The sequence below is a fragment of the Dipodomys ordii genome, unplaced genomic scaffold (genome assembly GCF_000151885.1).
Source record: "Dipodomys ordii isolate 6190 unplaced genomic scaffold, Dord_2.0 Scaffold24, whole genome shotgun sequence".
NCBI lineage: Eukaryota > Metazoa > Chordata > Mammalia > Rodentia > Heteromyidae > Dipodomys > Dipodomys ordii.
Window position 1 is genome coordinate 12,512,768 of NW_012267240.1, and position 22,114 is coordinate 12,534,881.

Genomic DNA, 22,114 nt, shown 5'->3' on the forward strand with positions numbered 1-22,114 from the left:
GCAGCATTATTTACCATAGCTAAGATATGGAACCAGCCCAGATGCCCCTCAGTAGATGAATGGATCAAGAAAATATGGTATATATACACAATGGAATTCTATGCCTCCACCAGAACGAATGACATTGCCCCATTTGTTAGGAAATGGAAAAACTTGGAAAAAATTATATTAAGTGAAGTAATCCAGGCCCAAAGAAACATAGGTCCCATAGTTTCCCTTATTTGCAATATCTATTATATGTATGAATCAAGCGGAAAAGGTCAGATAACGTGATGTGAGGAAAATGAACCCTTAGATATGTATTTTAATGTTTTTTTCCTTTCATGCATTTGTTTCTAATGCATTTATAAGATTATCTCTTTGTAGCTTCGTATGTCCCTCTCCCACAGTATAACCCCTGCTTTCGCTATATTTGATGTCAGTATAACTTGTAGAGGAGATGGGGAAAAAGAAGTTGTTTAAGGATACAGGTAGACCTGTTGCAACAATGAGAAGTACAAGATGTCATGTCGAAAAGGAGCTTTACAATGTTGATGGGGGGGGGAAGGCTCGGGGGATGGGTTTGGGGGCGTGGGGGAGGCTGGGAAGGGATGTGAAGGGTAAACAAAGGAGGAGGCTGCAATGCTTGATAAGAAATGTACGCATTAACCTTCCCATGTAATTGTAACCCCTCTGTACAGTGTGTTCACAAAAAAATAAAAATTAAAAAAATCCAAGTGTAGAGTGATATATAAAGTATGATTCACATTTCTGTAAAATACATATGGCATGTGTGGATATGTGTTTATAGAAAGAAAATCACAGCTAAGCATACAAACCGCATTGCTACTCAATGGGATTTCAATGTTGGGAAGTTCCATTTTCAGTCTGATAGAAGATTTTATGTTTTTACAAAATTTCTCGTACTACATGTCTTTTTTACAAGTGACCATTTTAAGAAAATAAAAATTGGATGGAGAGGCCATTGTGCTAAAACATAGAAAACATGCCAAGTCAATTCTTTCATACAGCTATTGCAAGTAGCACTAGTTCCCAGCATTTTAAAAAATAAAGATAATCATTATAGCTATTTCCTTCTTTCACATGTATTACTTAGCATCAAAATAATTCTTCAGAACATTACTGACTTTGCTGGTGATAAATTTCTTTCTTCTTTACATTTGGCTTCATTGGTTTCCTTTGTTAAATCCCATCTCCTCTCACTCTTCGTATAATCTTCTTCCCTACAGTGGATTTTTCTTATTTGAGAGACACAATTTTCACCCCCTGGATTTCAATTGCTAATGTTTATTTAAACACCTGAGGATGTGGCCAAGAATGTGTAACTCTTTGTTTGTTCAGCTGAGACTACCTAAAGCTCAAGAGCTCTCTAGCCTATCAGGATGAGAGAAGACAAAAATGCAAAGCTCCTGGTTGCAAACTGTTGGTATACATTACCCACTTAGAGAACATTCAAGAAATACTACTTATGGCATCATTCTCACGTTTTGTTTTTTTTTTTTAAAGATTTTACCAATTAATGTAATGCATCTTGTCTTTTTATTGAATAACAGTTTATGATAAGTTAATTTCCATGAAAGCTGATACAAGGAGAAGTACAATTTTGTTGAGAGGTGAAATCAATAACATAATAACTTTCAGAGACAACAAGGTTGGAGAGACTGATTAGTTATTCAGTCTCACTAATGTTAAAGATGCCTCTAACTCCCCTAAGTATATCTTATAAAATTCTTCTTGTTTTAATTGATGGAGGTATTTAATTTTTTGTTTTTGGAAATAAATTACTTTTGCTGAAGTATTAATTTTGACTCAGAAGGAGATAAGGTTTAAACTGGCATTAACCATTGTTTTTCAAATGTTTAAGTGTTTTAGTAAGATTTAAGTATCATTTTTAAACCAACTTTCTAATTTTCAAAGTAATATATCCATTGTGAACAGAACAAAGTTGTGAATAGAAATACAATGGAATATTCATGTTTCTTTTGGTGTATATGAAATTTTTTGTACAAAACCCTGATGAGTGAGAATAAAAGAATAAAATGAAACAATCTATGATATGCAATGTTAGTAATTCTGAAAAATAAGCACAAAGCTTGTTTTTGTTTATTCTTGCTTTGAGTATGCAGATAGAGTCCTTATCTGTGCCTTATTTTTACTCATGAAAATCCACTGCAGAAAAGGTGTTTTTACACGTAAATTTTATCCTTTGTTGTTTTAAAGAAGAAATACTAAATTTGAATGAAAAGAAAGTGAAGAAATATTACATACATTGAAATACTGGGATATCCATACCAGAAAAGTTCTTTTGAAAACCTGATTAAAGCAAGGAATAATAAGTATTATTAATCATAAGTATTATTAAAATGATATATTTTTCATGAAAATATTGGAAAATATACAGAATCCCATTATATAGTTGATATTTTTTGAAATGCATATTTCCTTTTTTGTGTACATAAAGGTAAATAGTGCCGTTATCCACTATTTTTACCTTAATAACCACTTACTGATTTCTGCTCTATGACATCAGCATCGGGAAAATAAGTCAGCTGTAATAAATGTTTAAAAAAATACATGGGGAGACAGAGAGTAAACAGATGCAGCAGTGGTACTCACTAGACACTGTTGAAAATGAACTATACAATTTGTTGGTGGGGACAGGAGGAAAAAACTGGGACAGAGCATGACATTGTCTAAAAAAGAAACATTCCATTTACTCGACTTGTGTAACTGTGACCCCCCTGTACCTCACCTTCATAATAACGTTAAAAAAAACAACCAAAACAACAAAAACCAAAAACAATTGTTTCTTACCAACACATAGGACCGTTGCTCTGCACCACACATGTCCCACCATTTTTGCAATAACTTCTTGGGCACTCTAAAAAGAAGCATCCCAGAGACCAGAGTTAAATATGAATATTGTGAGGTGAAGAGAGGATCTGCTCCTCCTAATTATCATATTAAACCTAATCTCTGAAAGTCAATGGCATCCCAGTTACTAAAAGAATTCTCCTGAGGTGCTTTCCCGAAGCCCCCAGATTTGCTGTGTCCCTTGTTGTCGTGGATCCTTTGTGTGCTTCAGTGTTTGCCCTGGGACTATTGTTTCTCTGCTGGGTTAGTCCTACCTATGTATTGCAGGACATATCTGTGATCAGACTGAACAGTTTTTGCTTACTGAAATATTTCCCTTTCGTTTCACACTGTAGTCCCCTTATTGTGGCCGATTAATACTGTGCATGCATGGTCTTGTCTTCTGGATAAATCACTCATGGGCATGCATATTTCTTACCTGTGTGCCTGGGGCCAATATCAGCACAATTCAAGGTTGTCCACACTGTCACCTGTTTATTACAAATGTTTGTTTGCAAAATTGGTGTACTTCTAGGTTAAAAAGCAGTGTGTACTTTCACATAGCTTCAGTCACGGAAGAGCCTTTAGCTGTTCATAATACCTATGTTATATTTTCCTTCTGTCCTTCCTACAGGCCTGTCTGAGGTTTCTGTGTATTTGAGCTCTAACTTCATTCCTCCTGACCTTCATAACACCTTCTTTCCTGCAAGACTCTTCTTTCCTTTAGCTCTTGTGAGTCTCATTATTTGATGAAAGCCTCTACAACAATACAACAACAAATTTATTCTAAGCACCCATTAAATGTCTGCTCCTGAGATAAGCATGGAAATGTGTAATAATTAAAAATGAAGGTAGTTTAACTTGGTTAGTAAGGTTGCAGGCCCTAGAGCTGGCTGCCTAAGTTGGAATTACAGCTCAACTTATTGGTTGTGTAATATTTGGGGAAAGCAATGAACTTGTCTGTGTGTCAGTTTTCTTTCTGTAGAATGGAGTTAAAAATAGTATTTATCTCATAGGGTTGTTGAGAATACCAAGTGCATAGAAAGTGTTAAATAAATTATTGCTTAAAAACATGTCATTGCAAAATTAACAGGACTTAAGAAACAAAGAACTCCCACTCATCTGGTCGAACCACTACTAAATATCCCCATGCTGCTGATCACATGTATGGTGTATATGTGTACACCCTTATATGTTATAGACTGTGATAGACAATTTGCTCCAGGAAAGTTAGAATGAACTTGTGACTCTAAATGAACATCATTATTCCACAATACTGTGAAATTTGGGAAATTATGTAATCACTTAATCACAATTAAAAAAAAAGAACCTTGGAGAAGGTAGGGAGGGAAGGGTTGGTAGGGGGAAAACAATGGAGGGGGTAACAATGCTCAATAGGAAGTGTACTCATTACCTTACTCATGTAACTGTAACCCTCTGTATAGTATCTTTACAATAAAAAATTAAAATAAAAAAACATGTCATTGAACTTCTAGACTCAGAGAGGATACAAAAATGTGTTAAGTATAATACTATTATACTGAAAGAAATCTCAGGCTGAGCATGATAATGTTTACCTGTAATTGCAGATACTCAGGGATGGAGATTGAGAGGATTTTTGGTTCAAGGCCAGCCTGGGCAAAAAATAAAAATAGGGAGACTCCCACTTCCATCAACAAGCCAGGAGTAGTGGTTCACACCTGTGACCCTAGCTACACCAAAGACATGAGTAGGAGGATTGATCCTTAGCAAAAAATGTGAGATCTCATCCATAAAATAATGGCATGGGCAAATGGTAGAGCACATGCCCAACAAGCACAAGGCCCTGAGTTCAAAACACAGTAAAGTAAGTAAACCCTTTAGCAGATGTAACAAAGAGATAGGATCAGTAAGAAGAATGCCTTGGGTGAATTTTGGCCATCAAGGAAGGCTCACTGGGGGAGAAATAGTAGGAAAATATTTGGGCACGGTTGTGTTTCTGTGAAACTATGCATGAAGATCTGAGGCCCAAAGAGAACATGGTATGTTTGAGCAACTGGAGGAAGTCCACTCTAGCTGGATTGTGGGAAGTATACACCAGGTATGAGAGAAAGTCAGAGAGACTCAGGCCCAGAGCACATACACTAATGATGCTAGAGAGGCTTTGTGACTATGGACATTTGTGTGCCTCATACTTAAAGGAGATTCTGACTGTGGTGTACAAAAGCAATAGAAAAGCCAAGATAAAAATTCTGGAGCCCAATTAAGAGTCTTTCATAATAATCTTAAAGATACAATGGTGGCCTGGTGGAGTGATGTGAGAATAAGGGTGAGCTGTAAGAGGTTAATAGATATTCAAGGGATGTAGTGAAATAGTTGGTGATTGTTTGGAAAAGTCAAACACTGATGCTCAGATGTCTGGCTGGGTCACTGGTTAGCTGGTGGCTTCTTTTACTGGGGTGAATATTTGTGGGGAGGGAAATTTTTAAAGGGAAAGATGATGTGCAAGTCTGATTCCACAGGAAACACTGGCTAGAAATATAAATTTGAAGCTTTTCTTTCCATTCAAATGTTGTTACTTCCTACGCTATCTCATAGATTCAGTCTTTATAGAGTAGACTCAATTTATTGAAAAGAGAAAAAAATATCGAAAGGATGGATGATCAAGGAAAAATAAAAAAGTAACAAAGAAAGAATGTCCAGGTGTTAGTGGCTGTGCCTATAATTCTAACTGCTGGGAAAGCTGAGACCTGAGGATTGAAGTCCGAAGCCAGCCTGAGCAGAAAAAAAGTCTGTGAGACTCTTATTTCCAATGAACTGGCAGATAGCAAGAAGTGGAGTTGTGGCTCAAGTGGTGGAATGCAGCCTTGAGTGGAAAGCCAACCCAAAGGCCTCGAGTTCAAACTTCAATACCACCAGCACACACATCCACCCAAAGTGGAAAACCAAAACTTTTATGGAGATAAAATGCTCCAGAGCAAAATACTAGATGCCTTGGGAAAGAGGAATGCAGGGAGGGAAAGAAGATACATTTTGAGACTAATATCTAGTTTCTAGTGCCAAGTATCATTTTGGACTTGGCACTAGACTTTTCCAAAATTTTCTTTCTCAAGAGCATATTTTTCATCTTGAACTCCCTCTGTTCTTACTTAACTAACTAAACTCAAGAGTGAGTTCTGAAGACGAGTGCAAAGAGCTATCTTAGTACATGGAAGTATGCTCCACCGAAGAGAACAGAGAGGAATTTCCTTCAAAAACAAGAAATTAATTGGTTTGACTATAAAATCAATGAAGACAATAGAGAACAGACACAAGAATTGTTTTTTTTTTTCTTTTTCTTATCCAGGGCTAAGGACTGAACCCAGGGCCTTGCGCGTGCCGGCGGGAGCCCTTCTGCTGGGCTAAACCCCCAGCTCCCAAGAATTGTTAGATAAATGTTTTATGGTTATTTTTTCTTAAATACAAATGTATTCTCTTCCTCAAGGTACAGCCTTGGTGGTTTCTCTCTCTCTCTCTCTCTCTCTCCCTTTCTTTCTTCCTTCCTTCCTTCCTTCCTTCCTTTCTTTCTTTCTTTCTTTCTTTCTTTCTTTCTTTCTTTCTTTCTCTTTCTGTCTTTTTCTTTCTTTCTTTCCAGAACATCAGGTCATTGACTGCTAATACAGACACCAGAACCACACAGCACAACAGTTCTGTACATTTTCTTCTGGGGTTGTTAATATTTCCTTTCATTACACAAAGTGAAAGGCAGATGGTATAGCTTGCTGGTAGAGAGCTTTCTGAGAATGAGAAAAGCTCTGGGGTCTGTCCCTAGGACCACAAGGACAAATACACAGCAGAGTCTCAGCTTGTTTCCTATCTTCCCAGTGCTATGGGAATCCCAGTGTGCACATTCTCATAGTGTGTGGGTGTGACCACAGTAGAACAGAATTCTGGTCTTTTTGAAGACAGGCTTATAGATTATTTTGGAGAAGGTCCTATTTTCCTGTCTTAACTCTCAGTTCTTTATGCATGCAATGGAGACACTGTACAAAGAATTTTCATCTTTTATTTTCTCAAAAACAATTTTGGGCACTGAATAGATGAAATGAATGAGAAATGGAAGGATATGATGAGACAGTTCTGAAGAGACTCAGCATTTCCAAATAAGTCAATAAAATAATACATAAGGGATAAATACAGAAATCAGCACAAGTTCTAAGTCCTTTAGACACAGAAATTCTCACTGGCTTCTACTCTCTTGTATTGGTTATTTTTCTCATGTGCACAGATCACTATAAATCATTCCTATTACACAGAAATGCCATTCTGTGTAGATTTCACATTTAATCACATTTTGGTGTATCACTTTTGACAAGCAGGAACATCCAGAGCCAAAGTGACTTTCAAACTTAAATATGCAAATAGGCACTATATTTTCTTTAAAAAATCTTTATATATATATATATACAGACATATATATATATATATATATACATATATATATATATATACAGACATGCTGTTCCATGGAAGTTTGCTGGGAAGATGGATCACCCCATGACCCCTGATTTTCCCTCTGTGATTCCATGCTCAGGCATTTATGAGCTATGTGGCTTTGGAACCTTAAATACAAGGTTCTTTGTATATAACATATGCATCATATCACTCCCTTACAGCACTGCTGGGAGGATGAAATTAAATTTGTTGGTAACATTTCTATACTAGTTGATTGTATGTGTAAGGTAGGGAATAATTGTTCTCATTCATCTCTATGCTGGTTGGAGGGGGGGTCTTTGAATTGCCTGAGAAACTAGACTTCATTACCATTGCTCTGCTCCTCCATCTTCTCCCTCTTGCCCTTCCCTCTACCATCATAATCGCTATTGCCACTATCACTTAGTGAAGGCCTGCAAAGACAGGAACTGTACTATGTATTTTCAAAGGCCTGCAAAGACAAGAACTGTACTATGTATTTTCCATGTGTCACCTCATTGAGTTTTTTATAATGTTGGGTTACAGATCACAATCATCCTCACTGTTTGGAAAAAGAAAATGAGTCTTCATGTGGGTAGCATAACTTTCTTTAGATAGGAGCAAAGAAGCATACAAATGTGAACTAATTTCTGGCCATCTGAATCTAGAGCCTACAAATCTAAAACTGACAAATCATTTGCTATTTAGCTTTGAATTTCTAGAATTTCTTGAACTTCTAGATATTATGAGCTCAGGTATGCCTATGAATCTTGTGGTTTGGATGCAGGGTCAAGACAAATATGCCTGTCTCAAGACACAAAGGCCTGGTTAGAATTTAAAGAGATGTGTTATCCTAGGAGTTCACAAGAAGACTTTGTGGCACAAATCAAGTCCCTAGTGGGTAGAGAATATCTTTTTTTGGGGGGGGAGGTGACACTAAAATTTTGAACACAGACCCTTGCACTGTGTGTGTGTGTGTGTTTAAACAGAAATGGTCTAAACCTATAGATTACTTTCTATTTTGGAGACTGCAGGAGAGATCAATGTGTGGCAGAAACTTGAAATAGCTTCAAAATAACTACCTGAGAAGTTTTCCTTTTTAATTTCCTCTACACCTTCATTAAGCTTTTATCACCATCATCATCATCATCATCATCATCATCGTCATCAGTATACATTACACATAAATAATTATATTCTTATGTCCCATCCTACGATTGTCTATTTCAAAGTCTTTTTCTAATTCTTCCTCTGTGTGATTATTATAAATACAGTATTGCTTTAGTGTAGACTTCACTAACTCTACCACTGAAAATAACTAGGAAAAAACTTCCCGTTTAAATGTAGTCAGGCAAATTCTGGTCAATAACTTTTTATTGCATACGCAATGCAAATTTGAAAATAATACACCTTTCTAATGTAGTTTAGGGGTACCCAGGATTCATGGAAGTACATTTAACCTGCGTGTGCTTCATCTTCTTGTTAATGTCTTGAACTCCTAGTTAGTGAGGCCAGATGTTCACCATCTGCTGTATGACCATTGGGGGATTACCGGACATTGTATGGATTGGGCTCATCAAATTTTACGCCATGCTGACCTTAAAGGAATATGACATTTGGAAAGACAGAAGAATGTATAACGCACGTTGACAAACCTTTAGCATTAATCAGACTGAGGCATTACGCACTAGCTTCATCATATTTGATTGAAAAGCCAAGAAGCATATAAAATGTAAGTAGAGAAAGCATAACATAATATGGATTTTAGTTCCAAACACCATGTTTCTCTCATTCTTTCTGGTCCTCTAACCCAATATCTGGGTCCATATGACCTGCACTGTGCAAGTGGCCCGTGATAACGGGTATCTGGCTGAAGTGGATGTCAGGACAAGGAAAATGTGCTCTCTAGAATTACTAACAGATTGTCCGCCACTCAGTATGAGTGGCTGGTCTTCTGTTTTACTGATCTGATTTTAAAGGTAGATCATATGAATGCAGACAATAAATTATAAACATGTGGTGACCTGTGCACACACCGAACTATCCTGGAGAAAAATCTCACTTTCGTGCAAATAAATTTAGGCACTAGATGTAAGTAATGTGGCTTCATACTTCCAAAGAATTGAGCTATTTTATTTACAACTCCTGTACTCTCTTTCAAGAGAGTAGAAGGATTTCCTGTGTGTGGGGGGGCCTTTTATCTGAAGCTTAAGCATGCTTAATGGAGAAATAATACTGAATAACATTGTTTAAGTGTACTATTACTTTTATATGTTTTATGGGACCAGGTATATTCACTTATTCATCTCTATGACCTTCACAAAATTCAATAATACGGAGATAAGCACTTTTTGCTATGATTATAATAATGTGCTTTTCTTGCTTATTTTATAACATTCTTTGCATCTTGAAAGATAAAAGACTATAGTCACATCCTCCTGATTGGAATTATCCAGGGACGGGGGAGAGACACAGGTGCTAGGCCATTTTCCTTTATTTAATGAACATAACATGAAATAAACCAAGTGCCTCTTATTCTGTGTATTTGTCAACTTTTAAGAAATACAGCAATTAATGTTACTATGAATATTAACATTCTTTATAATATTAATATTCTTTCTGTCCCCAAACCAATCATCAAAAAAACAAACTATTTTGCATTTACCATTGTTTAGAAAGTCAAGTTGTAATAGTTTCCTTATCCATAGGTAAGGGTTTTTGGATCATTTTTCAGAAGTTATTTAAAACCAGCCAGGTTACCTGAGCAGCTGGACTCATCAAGCTGGAAATCTACGCAGTCGGTGATACCATCACAGCGCTGGTGAGCCGGGATGCAGTTGTTAGAGGCTGGGCACACAAGAGCTCCATTTGGGCAACTCTGATTGGCTGAAAAAGAAAGAAAGAAAGAAGAATGATGGTGTTTGAAAGCATGACTGTTATTCAATGAATTTCTCATAATAAAATGAAATAAGGCAGCTTCTTGCCCTTTATTTTTTTCTAGTCCTACATTTTAGAAGACAGTTCTTTTTGAAGAATGTTTCAATTAACTTAAAATTTTCTACAAAGGAAAAAATATTTATAGAAATATTTCTGAAGCACATGTTTTATGCCCCTACCCCAAACTGATATTGAAGTCTTAAAACCTAACGGAAATATATCTGTAGACAGCCTTTAAGAAAACAACTGAAGTTAAGTGAAGCCATTCGAATAAGGTTCTTATCCAATACTACTAATGTCTTTACAAGAAAACACAGAGACACCATGACTGCGCATGCTCAGAGGGGCGGCCGTGCGAGGAAAAAGGGTAAAAGGCACCATCTATAAGCCAAGGAGAAAGGCCTAGCGAGACACCAGCCATGTCAATGCTTTGATCTTGGCCTGAACTCCAGAAATGTGAGAAGGTAAATTTCTCTTATTTAAGACATATAGTTTAAAGTGTTGTCTTATGCTAGCCTCCACTGCATAATAAAACGATTATGCTATATTTTACGTGTAACTAATGTATCATATGAACTGCAGAGTTGAATTGATTTCAGAAGAGGTAATACGTTTTACCCCAAGGCAGATGTCTCTGTTTTCTTCTGTCCCCTACACTAAATTCAGTTGAGCTAAAAACAAATCCTGAAACTTCACTGGATGTTCCCCTTTCAAATGGGGCATAAGGCAGATACCTGTGTATCTTCTGGATTTGATGATGTAAATCACTGACGTTCAGTGTGCTGTAATCACATACTTGTCTGGCATTGTCACGGCTTCATAGTACTGCTCCTACAATTTCTTATTTGCTAGCCATCATCAAATTTTGACCAAACTTCAAAGGACAGACATATTAATAGGGTAGCGATGTTATGATTACAAGGCTTTGGTGCTTCTTAGAAAAATGGCTTGGTTGATGGACATCCAGAATACTGAGAAATAAGAAGGTAGTGATTCCTGTTGGCCTTGGGGAATGAATTTTCCGTGGATGTGAGGATGAAGCCCAAAAGCTGGCATTCTGGAAGAGTAAATGTCACATGACAAGGAGGGAATCAAGTGTGCACTGGCCACTGGGTACATTGGTACTGGAGTAGACAGGCAAGATGAAAGAGTAGGTGCTTTGCACTTGTTTAAATGTAGGAACAAGGATTTAAAGATGTTTACAATTTTAGGTAAGGAAATCAATAGCCATTGATATTTGAAGGTCTTTTACTGTTGCAAAAAAAATAGACTTTCTAGTGGGTTGTATCTGCCACATTATACGTTTTCTCTGTAATTTATCTCACCTACACCCATAGCATCAATTATTGTATACTGGTGCTGTATGCGTCGGAATATCTGGCTTCATCTCTCTCCTAAACTCAGGTATCTACTCCTAAACACACAGAACATTTCCACATGGATGTATTAATGCTGCCGTAGTCTTCCTTTAAGAAGTCTTTCTTTTTCTATTTCCCCTGTTCAAGCAATGACACATTAGCTTTCCTGATGCCTGAATAAGAAAGTTGAAAGTAACCCTTGATTACCTTCTCCTCCTCATCACAGGATGATATAAAGTGCTCATAATGCTCACCACACATAGTTGTTCAATCTCTTCATTACAAGTGACAGCATTTTCTAAGCAGTTCCTCTTCACTACTTCTATCTACCTAAATACTAATTAAATGCTCTTTTGGGAGCACTACTCTGATAAGTGAGGATTTGGTAAGATTGGGTCCCTCATTTTCTTTCCAGAACTTTCTACACTTCTTACCACAAACCCTGCTTCAAGGTAATACAAAATGACTTATTCTCTTTGCCTGAAACAGTACTTGCTTGAGACAAGCGTTTCTATTTTATTTGTTTAGGGATTGCTAGGCTATTCAAGTCTGGTTTTGCAGTCACTTTTCTTGTTGAAATGTACAGACAGTCACACCATTGTTAGACAGTATGTCAACTACTCTGTCAATATATTTCTGTGGTAGAAATCATCCTACTGTACTCCCTAATCTTGCTTTCTGGCCTTGTTCGGTGGTATATGATCCATCTAGACTCTGAATTGGAACAGGTCTCGATCTACCTGTATCATCAAGGTACAATGTAATATATGACATCAGATAGACTCTTAATGAAGGTCTGTGAAAATGTCTTTCTAAATCACCAGGAGAGCCTAGCAGTAAATGATTATTATTTGGCAAATTATGATCATGGAATGCTTTGATTTTTGCAGTGTTCTGCAACATTTTGTCCTCAGTCTAGTCTTAAATTGGACCCAGTTTCCCTTAGGAATAAGAGCTCATATGAATGACTAGTCAAACTCTAACTTCCTAATGAATGTCTGAATTGATAAGAGCACAACACTTCCCTTAGCTTTTCTGGGAATAACTTTCTTAGTGGAGCTAAATATCACATGACTATAATGAAACTATAGGACTATGGTGGAAACTAATATTATTTCTGTCAGCCAAATTGCATTAGAGTTGTGATGGAAACAGAAATAAGTAATTTAGCCAGATTTTTCCTTTAGATTTACCTTCATTTGCTTACTTCTAAGAAAATATTACACATCCTGCCAATTTACTTTTATCCCAGAGAGAATATACAAGCAGAAAAATAAGAGAGAGGTAAAAAACAAATCTCCAAGTCTAAACTAGGGAACAGAGCTACTGATTTAAGGCTAAAGCCTTTAAATATCCAAAGGTGCTCTTCTTCTATTTCACTCATCTCTAATTCTTTTCCAAGAGTCAGAATTCTAGGCCTGATTTATTAGGACCCTGAGTTAGTTATCTTTCTTTCCCTGTTTCACTTTCATAGTTATATCCCCAAATGATAATTTTTTTCAACACAGTATGTTCATTAACATATATTTTATGGACCTCTATCTCTGTAGTCCTCACCAAACATAGGATATAATATAATAGAATGAAGAAACAGGCAGCAGCCCAATAATCAAGTAACATGCTAGTCATTTTTATACTCTGCTGTGATTAGTAACTCACATTTAGATGTATGCAATTATTTTGTCTTTTTAGGGACTACTAGAGATTGAGCTCAGGGCGTCATGATTGCTAGGTAGGGAGGCATTCTACCCACTTGATCTATACCCCTGATGTTTTTGCTTTACTTTGTTTTTTAGATAAGGTGTTACATTTTTGCTGAGGGTGAGCCTGTAACCAAAATCTTCTCTATCTCTACCCCTTGAGTAGCTTGAAATTGCAGGCATGTATCACTCTGTCATCTGTTTTTGAGATATATTCTTAATTTTTTCCTGGTCTTACTTCCATTCTTCCATCTCCATTTATCATATAGCTTGGATAACAGGCATGGACCATATCACAATGTGTCATTACTTTTAACTAAAATATTTGTTTCTAACTGATACCAGCTAGTTTTTATTAAAAACAGAAGGTACTCAGCCCCAGGGCCTTAGATTTTACATGTATCTGTTCAAATTCTCATGGTATTGCTCAAATGGTTTGAGTCTTGCAGAAATGAAATTGGCAACACTCAGACTCCTTTGCTACACTGTCTATATCTTTAAAGACTGAATATAAAGTTATAATGCTATGTCATCTACCTGGGTAATTGTCTGGACCTAGTTATCACTACATGCGTTCATTTAATTCAATATCTGCCGAAAGCCCCTGACTCAAATAATCTTCCTGACCCTTTAAGGTGGAAAGAAATCAAGTTCGTATTTCTTCAAGCCATTTCTGTAAGTGTTTTAAAAAGATAACAAATTTGTAAGAGAAGCCCACATTAGAATGACCTAGATGTAAATGGAAAATGAAATAAGAGCAGATTGACAGACATTAGTAGAACCACAAGAGTGCTTCCAGAAATGATGAGTAAGACCTTCATGCTTTGTTTAGCAACATAATATACACAAAACAAAAACTCAATTACCAATGATACGATCATGGAAAGACCCTAGAGAACGTTGTTTCATCTGTCAAGCTCTCTATCTTTTCAAAACATCATTTCTTCTCTGGCACACTGAATTAGCAAGAGTTACTCACAGCAGCTGGATTCATCTTCATTATAGTGACAGTCAGCCACTCCATCACAGAGCAGGAGAGACGGGATACACTGGCTCGCTGAGCACTGGAATTCCATGTCACCACAGAGCTGAGAGGAAGGGCCGGTAGAGCAATCCATTTCATCAGACCCATCTATGCAATCTTCCAGCCCATCACACTTCCCTGAGCCTGGAGTACACTGTAGTGTGTAGATGCAAGTGAACTGATCAGCTTCACAGAGTGACGGCTGCATTGTGCCAGGACCTAGGAATGAGAGCAAGTCATGTCATGTTAGCATTGGGATGCCTCTGTGTCTGTATCACAATATTGTAGGATACGTGTATTTTTGCACGACTGTAAGACAGGTTGGTAATTTAAGTCAATTAATCCAGTTGGTAAATGTAAACCGTACAAAGCATAGGGATATTATTAGAGAGAATTTCTTATGTGAATCTCAACAGTAATATTCTTGAAAAGAGAGGTTGAAAAAGATGGAGGAGTGGAGGATGTTGGAAGAGTTGACCTTGCTTGATCAGCTGCATTAGACTAAGAATTGACAAGTTCAGTAGAAACCCTTTGTATAATTGCTTGAAGAAAATTTTAAAGGAAAAAAAAGTGAAAATGAAAACGTAAAACCTTTCTCAGCATGTCAGCCCCACAAAGTTGTGTTTCAGTCCAGGTTTGATCTATGGGAATAGATGTCAATCTTTGAACTAAACTGAACGTTGAACAGTCAAAACTATTTAAAAAAAAAAGACAATCATGAATATGAAACAGATATTTTCAGATGAAAGGATGCCTTAAGTTTGGATTCATATTAGATTTAATAGTAAAATCAGGTACACTGGTAAGATGTATTATAACTTTAAAATTTAAGGCAATTATTATTACATCAGTAAACAGCTTATTAGCTGTCTCTTCATAGACAAACATGGGGAATTTAATACCTGATAATAGATTTAAACATAAGTTCCTATCCTTTATTTGGAGGTAACAATGGAATTGAATTCCAGAAACATCTTTATCTGAAAGGATTGAGAAATACTTTATCTTTTGTGTTTATGGAAGCTAGCAGGCTTATGTGGTCTCTTGCGGCTTTTCTCTTGCTCTGCACACATGATCCCATTAATACCAAGACTACCTTTCGCTGTCTGCTGGAAAGTTGCCAATGATAGATCGCTCACAGTAAGTCTACCCCCAGGAATTGCTTCCAAGTTTGCAAACCCTCCCACAGGGAACTCCACTCACAGACGAATTGGAGAATCCATGGCTCGACCCCTGTTTCCATGTGGATATGCAGGGAGGCCAGTGCAACCTCAGAGCTCTCTCTACAACATAACCATCTCAGCTCACGCATTCTCTCCCTCGTTCCGTTCTGCATGCTTCCTCCCCAAGATTCTTCCTTGGAGAATTTCCAATAAACCTTTGACACAGGAATCTGTCTCAGAGTTGGCTTCCCAGGGAACCTGTTTTTAAAATATTTCTGAAGCACCAAGGCAGATTTTGTCTTAAAGTAAGCCCTCTCTGTACTGTTTCTCAATTTTTTTTCCCCCACAGAAATATTTCTGGTAAAAGAGGAAGATAGATTTGTACTCCTTAATGGAATGCAGGTAGGTGGTCTAGCTGGAAAGCAGTTCTCCATTAGTTCAGTATTTCTTTTAAGTCTCTTGTTTAATCTGAATAGAAAGTTCATATTTTACTACATATGTTTCAGCAGCATAATTTCCTATAGAATTCAAATAAAATTTAAACTCCTGAAAGACATATTAAGCTTGTATGTTGACTTGATTGCAATCACCTGCATGAACTCTGTAAGGAATGTGAACCAATAGGAAGGTTTTTCTAAAATTGTGGATTTATCCTTGAGTGTCAGCTATGGAGTTAGTTTAGTTATTAAGGCTAAAATCGCTTGCTTAATTCTAAAAAGTATAAATGATTTTCTTTTCATACTCTGAAAAATCTCAGCACTACCACAATTTCGTATTATAAGTGATACAAAGACAAATGGATGAAGCTACATGCTGGTCAATTCCAACTACATGACGTTCTATGAAAGAAAGGGCTACGGAGACAGTAAGGGCTCTGTGATCATCAAGAGTTGGAAAGGGCATGGGAAGTGGAGACAGAAGGAATGAAGAGATAGTCCCTGGAAGATTTTTACCATGGTGAAACTGTTCTACATGATATACTGTAATAGCTACATGTCCTTATATATTTGTCAAAATCCATAGAATTATCAATAACAAAAGGGAACTCAAATGTGAATTGTTGGCTTTGGCTGATAATGATGTGCCTTCTGTAGCTGTGGCTTATCATTTGTACCAATCTACCACTTCTGCTGGGACGTTCATATTTGTGCAGGCTCTGTGTATGTGTGTGGTAGGGAGTATATATAGAAAATCTCTATGCTTTCTGTGAATCTAAAAATTCTATTATACAAAATGTGTAGTGTGTATATAAACATATGTATATACATATATGTATAAAGAACATATAGGGGCTGGGAAGGTGGTTCAGTGGTAGAGTGCTTGCCTTGCATGCGTGAGGCCCTGGGTTCGATTCCTTAGTACCACATAAGCTGAAAAAGCCGGAAGTGGCGCTGTGGCTCAAGTGGTAGAGCGCTAGCCTTGAACTGAAGAGCTGAGGGACAGTGCCCAGGCCCAGAGTACAAGCCCCACAACTGACAAAAAAAAAAAAAGAACAAATATACATACACTCACTTTATATATATTCTGATTATAATTGATGTATATTTATGTATAATTAGGTATCATTTAAAAACTATATTATAGCTGATAATTGGTGTATATATACATAAACACCAGGGTATATATATATGTATACACACCAATTATATTAGTAGATGTATATATTTTACATATGTGAGTTATGTATAATATATATATAATTAGATATTCTTTAGAAACTGCATTGTAGTTTGAAACTCACATTTGGAGATTTTTCTCTTGAAATTTCTAGCTTCTAATTTCTCCAAATTTCTTTTAAAAGATTGATACCCAAACTTTTAAAATGCACAGAATTTTGATAATTATAGCTTGTATTGCTCAAACACAGTTCATTTCTTATCATATGCAGGACTTTTTTTGTTAGGTTATTTGAACTCAATGGAATTGAGTGAATGTATGACAATGACGTTAGTTCTGTGAGAACCATGGTTATCTTCCCTGAAATTGAATTGTTGTTCTTTATGTGAGACAGCTACTTTGTAGAAGACCATAAAATGATTATTGTAAAACTGAAATTTATGTCAGGAAAGCAAAGTAAAATAGTATAGTCTGCATTAATAGTGTTCTTTGTACCACAAAGAGTAGTTAAAATAGAAAGGATAAAAGAAAAATGAGGAGACACTCAGAAATGTTAACACTGTGATAAAGGAGAAAAAAAGAAAGACACTCCAAAAAACCTGATTAATTTAGAACATATGACGCATTACATATCCTATAGGTAGTTTTACTTGTTTTGTTTTAAAATTTTTATTGTAAAGGTGATGTACAGAGGGGTTATAGTTACATAAGTCAGGTAATGAGTACATTTCTTTTTGGAAAGTGTCACCTCTTCCCTCATTTTCTCCCAGTGTTTGTTTTGCTGTTTTAAGTCAAAACAAAATGATTGGTCATATCATTTTAGTCCTGATGCTGTGGGGCAGAAAGTCAAAACAGATTCCTAAAATAAAACATAAAATCTAAGCTCTGCTGGTATATGTCTGAAAAGGAGGATCAGAAGTTTCAAGTGACTTGGAATTATCAGCAAAGTCTGTTTCATAGGCAGTTTTCGATTGATTTATTCTTTGTATCTCAGAACCGACTGAGGGCTGTGTCAACAATGAAGTTTCCTCAATCATGTGTACCCTACTAACTATGCTTACTTCAGTGAAGTGGAAGGGTAGGATTTACCACTATCATTTGGAAACTGCATATAAGCATTAATTACTCTTTTGTCTCTATTACACAAGTCCATATCAGCCATTACATGTCTCAGCAGGAAATAAGTTTAAGGAATACTGTTTTATAGTTTCAGACATTTGTGTTCAAGTTTTTTTAATAAAGGGAATCTGACCTGGCGCCGGTGGCTCACACCTGTAATCGTAGCTACTCAGGAGGCTGAAATCTGAGGACCATGGTTCAAAGCCAGCTCAGGTTTATCTCCAATAAACCACCAGAAAACTGGAAGTGGTGCTGTGGCTCAGGGGATAGAGCGCTAGCCTTGAGCTAAAGAGCTGAGGAACAGCACCCAGGCCCAGAGTTCAAGCCCCATGACCACCAAAAAAAAAAAAAAAGGATTCTATAATAACAGAAACTCCAGTAAGTAAAGTACAATTGCAGAACATCATCTTTACCAGGTCTTTACTCAATGAAAGCGCTGATATCACCTAAAATGTGGGCACTCCAAGTTGGAATGGAGCAAGTTCAGGACGTGATGTCTGTTAGCTAACTTAACCTTCCCTAGTAACCAAAACATCACTGCGCATGCCACATCCTACTTGTGTGCTACAAAGACAGTCTGATCCCTGACCTTGTGATTCTGTGTCCCTCTACAGAATGTGAATTTGTGTTATTTACTTTTGTTCATATGACATTGAAAATATACTTCTCATAACAAGAAAAAATTTTTGCATTCTCATAGTCGACAGTGAAACTCCAGGAATCTTTCTCATGGATTTCATTTCAATGCAATGAAAGTTTCAGGTTCCCAAGGATCATATGATAGATTTTGATCTTTCTGATTAATATGCTTAGTGAAAGCAAAATTGATTGTTTCAAAAGGAAAATGATATTACCATGAAACTCAAACTTTAAGAAGAAAGTCAAGCTGTATCCAAATATTGCTATATTTGTTGACATGGGTGATAAAAAATGCTCATTGTAGTACATTGCTTACAAATGGTCTCTGGCACCATGGGCTCAACACCATGAAAAGATAGCACAAAATCTATGTAGGGGGGGGAGAATAAATTTTTTAAACTATTTTCTGTGAAAATTCCTGATGTATTTTGTATTGTGATTTTATGTGTACATATTCATCTATAATATTTATGTATATATGTGTATATATACATTTTCACACATACACATGATGCACACATGCATGAGCATGTGCGCGCACACCTATATGTATACCATGTGTGTATAACATATATTGATGGTATTGGGGTTTGAACTCAGAGCTTCTTGCTTTCTAGCAAAGCATTCTATTACTTGAGCCATGCCTGCAGGCATTTTTATTTTGTACATTTTTGCTCTGATTATTTTTGAAGTAAATCCTCTTGTTTTTGCTTCTCACCATAGGTAGTATAATAGGATGAGAGGGAGGCACCACCACACCTAGCTTCTTCTGTTGAAGTGGGTTCTTGAGACATTTTGTATGTACCTACACTAGACGGAACCAGAGTCATCCGGATCTCATCCTCCCTTGTGGCTTTTTCCACCACATGCAATTATGGGTTAAGGGGGTGGGGGAATGTCTCAAACTTTTGCTTAGGTTGGCCTTGACCCACAGTCCTCCTGATCTATACTGCCTGAATATGTTTGATTACAGATATAAGCCACTAGTTCCTGCCTTATATTTTTAGAGAGTGTATCTTTATGGAGAAGTAATATTTTCTTTTCTTTTCTATTTTTGCCAGCCTTGGGACTGGAACTCAGGGCCTGGGCACTCTTCCTGAGCTTCTTTAGCTTAAGGTTAGCACTCTACCACTTGAGCCACAGCGCCACTTCTGGCTTTTTCTGTGTATATGATACTGAGGAATCAAACCCAGGGCTTCATGCATGCTAGGCAAGCACTCTACCACTCTACCACTACCACTACACCTACTCTACCACTAGGCCACATTCACAGCCCCAGAAGCAATCTTATAGTATACAAATCTTAGGGTTATTTTTTTTTTCAGTTTGAAAAAGAGTAATCTGTCATGGGAAACCAAAAGAAAGTCAATTAGTGTTTTATTTTATTTCAATGTATCTTATAACTTACATATTTTTAGAAAGGTAGAATGTGGATTCTGTTTTGAATATAAGGTATGGGAACAGCATGGTACACATGCAGATCTATTGACAGCCTATGGAGTATAGTAGTCAGGAGCTTGTTTGGTTAATCACAGGGATATCCATGAATAAAATAGTAAAGCTAAGCCAGTTGTTGATGGCTGATACCTAGAATCCTAGCTACTCAGAAGGCTAAGATTGTTTCAAGATCAATCCAGGCAGGGAAGTCCATGAGACTATCTCTAATTTACTACCTGAAAAACAAACTGTTTAAATAGGGATACAGGTGGACCCATTGCAACAATGAGATGTACAAGTCGTTATGTCGAAAACGAACTTTACAACTTTGGTGGGGGGGAGAAGAGGGTTGGGTGAGGGGGTGGGGGAGGATGGGATGGGAAGGGGAAACAAAGGAGAAGGCAACAATGCTTGATAAGAAATGTACTCATTATCTTGCCCATGTAATTGTAACCCCTCTGTACAGTATTTTCACAATAAAAAAAATTTTTAAAAAGAAAGCTGGAGGTAGAGCGGTGGCTTGAGTGGTGAATCGTTAGTCTTGGTGAAAAGTGCACTGGGACAGTGTCCTTACTGTAGAAGTTGATAAGAATCTGGGAAGAGATGCCAAACAGAAAGTGATCATTGTAGCCAGACACCAGAGGTGGGGGGAGGAGGTCATGGCTATAATCCTAGCTACTCAGGAGACTGAGACCTGAAGGATCACAACTCAAAGCCATCCCAGGCAGAAGGGTCCATCACACTCCATTTCCAATTAACCAGCAAAAATCCCAGGTAGACAAGTGGCTCAATGAAGTAGAGTGCCAAGTGAACACACATAAGGCCCTGAGCTGAAACTCCACTATGGAGGGAGAAAAAGAAAGTGATAATTTTCAAAGTGAATATTTGAAGCTAGTCAAGGCTAAAGCTAAAATCTAAACAACAGAGAGACAACATACATGCAAATGTAAGTAAACATCTATGCACACACATATACGTGCACCTGTGCATTTGCGCAAGGTGTGTGCATGTGCATTTTACGTGCATGCTTAAAGCCATAAAGCTATTCATCAGTGAGAAAAAAAAAAGAATACGCTATTGGACTATGAGCAATGTAAGCAAGAGAAAACTATCAGATTGTGGAAGAGGCATGAATGGGCCTGTAATCAGGGTTCACTGTTTTCCCCAGAACAGAAGATAGAGAAACTACAGACTTCAAAGCAAATTAAGAGCTGTAATGCATAAAGTGGCTGCAACAGATTATCTCCTTCACTTTACATGAGTATTGGAAAGGAGGTTGCTCCCTAATCAAAAATGGGGAAACTACTTCAAATAACTAAAATTGCATAACTGATCTTTTTTTTAATTTCAGAAACCCCAAATAATCTAAAACTTACGTGATGGTGGAAAATACACAGATATGTACAATGTTAGGGCAGGTGTGGGCAGTTCCAGGCTCCTGTCATGGAGCCTGGAATTTAGAGATCCCCAGGGATTTCTGCTTTGTCATCACAGATGATGCTGAAGTTCCTGGTCTGACTGGCCTGTGAGAGTCGCCTCAATCATATGCAAAGTTGGACCAGGTTATACACGTGGCTTAATTTAATGCTGTTAGTTGATAGCCCATACCTACTGCAACTTTATTTAATAGTTTAAGAATTTGCCCTTATCTAAACTCTTCATTTCTAAGCTTAGATACTATAATATTGAAACGCCTTTCTTTTAATCCATCCTTTAAATGACTTTTAATACATGTTTCCCAAAAAGACTTCTATTCAACACCCCCCCAAACAAAAACAAAAACAAAAACATGGCTCTTCATGGCATACAGTATAAAGTATACTGTATTTAGTATAC

General features: G+C 37.0%; 1 protein-coding gene across 1 annotated transcript in view; it reads right to left on the reverse strand.

Annotated features, from left to right (window-relative positions):
- Malrd1 (MAM and LDL receptor class A domain containing 1) overlaps positions 1–22,114 on the reverse strand; it is a 504,118-nt gene that overhangs the window by 84,454 nt on the left and 397,550 nt on the right. Inside the window, exons 34-36 of the mRNA XM_013014599.1 lie at positions 14,259–14,522; positions 10,045–10,170; positions 2,815–2,881 (exon numbers count right to left, since the gene is read on the reverse strand). Coding sequence (XP_012870053.1) covers positions 2,815–2,881; positions 10,045–10,170; positions 14,259–14,522 — 457 coding nt within the window. The remainder of the gene's footprint in view (positions 1–2,814; positions 2,882–10,044; positions 10,171–14,258; positions 14,523–22,114) is intronic.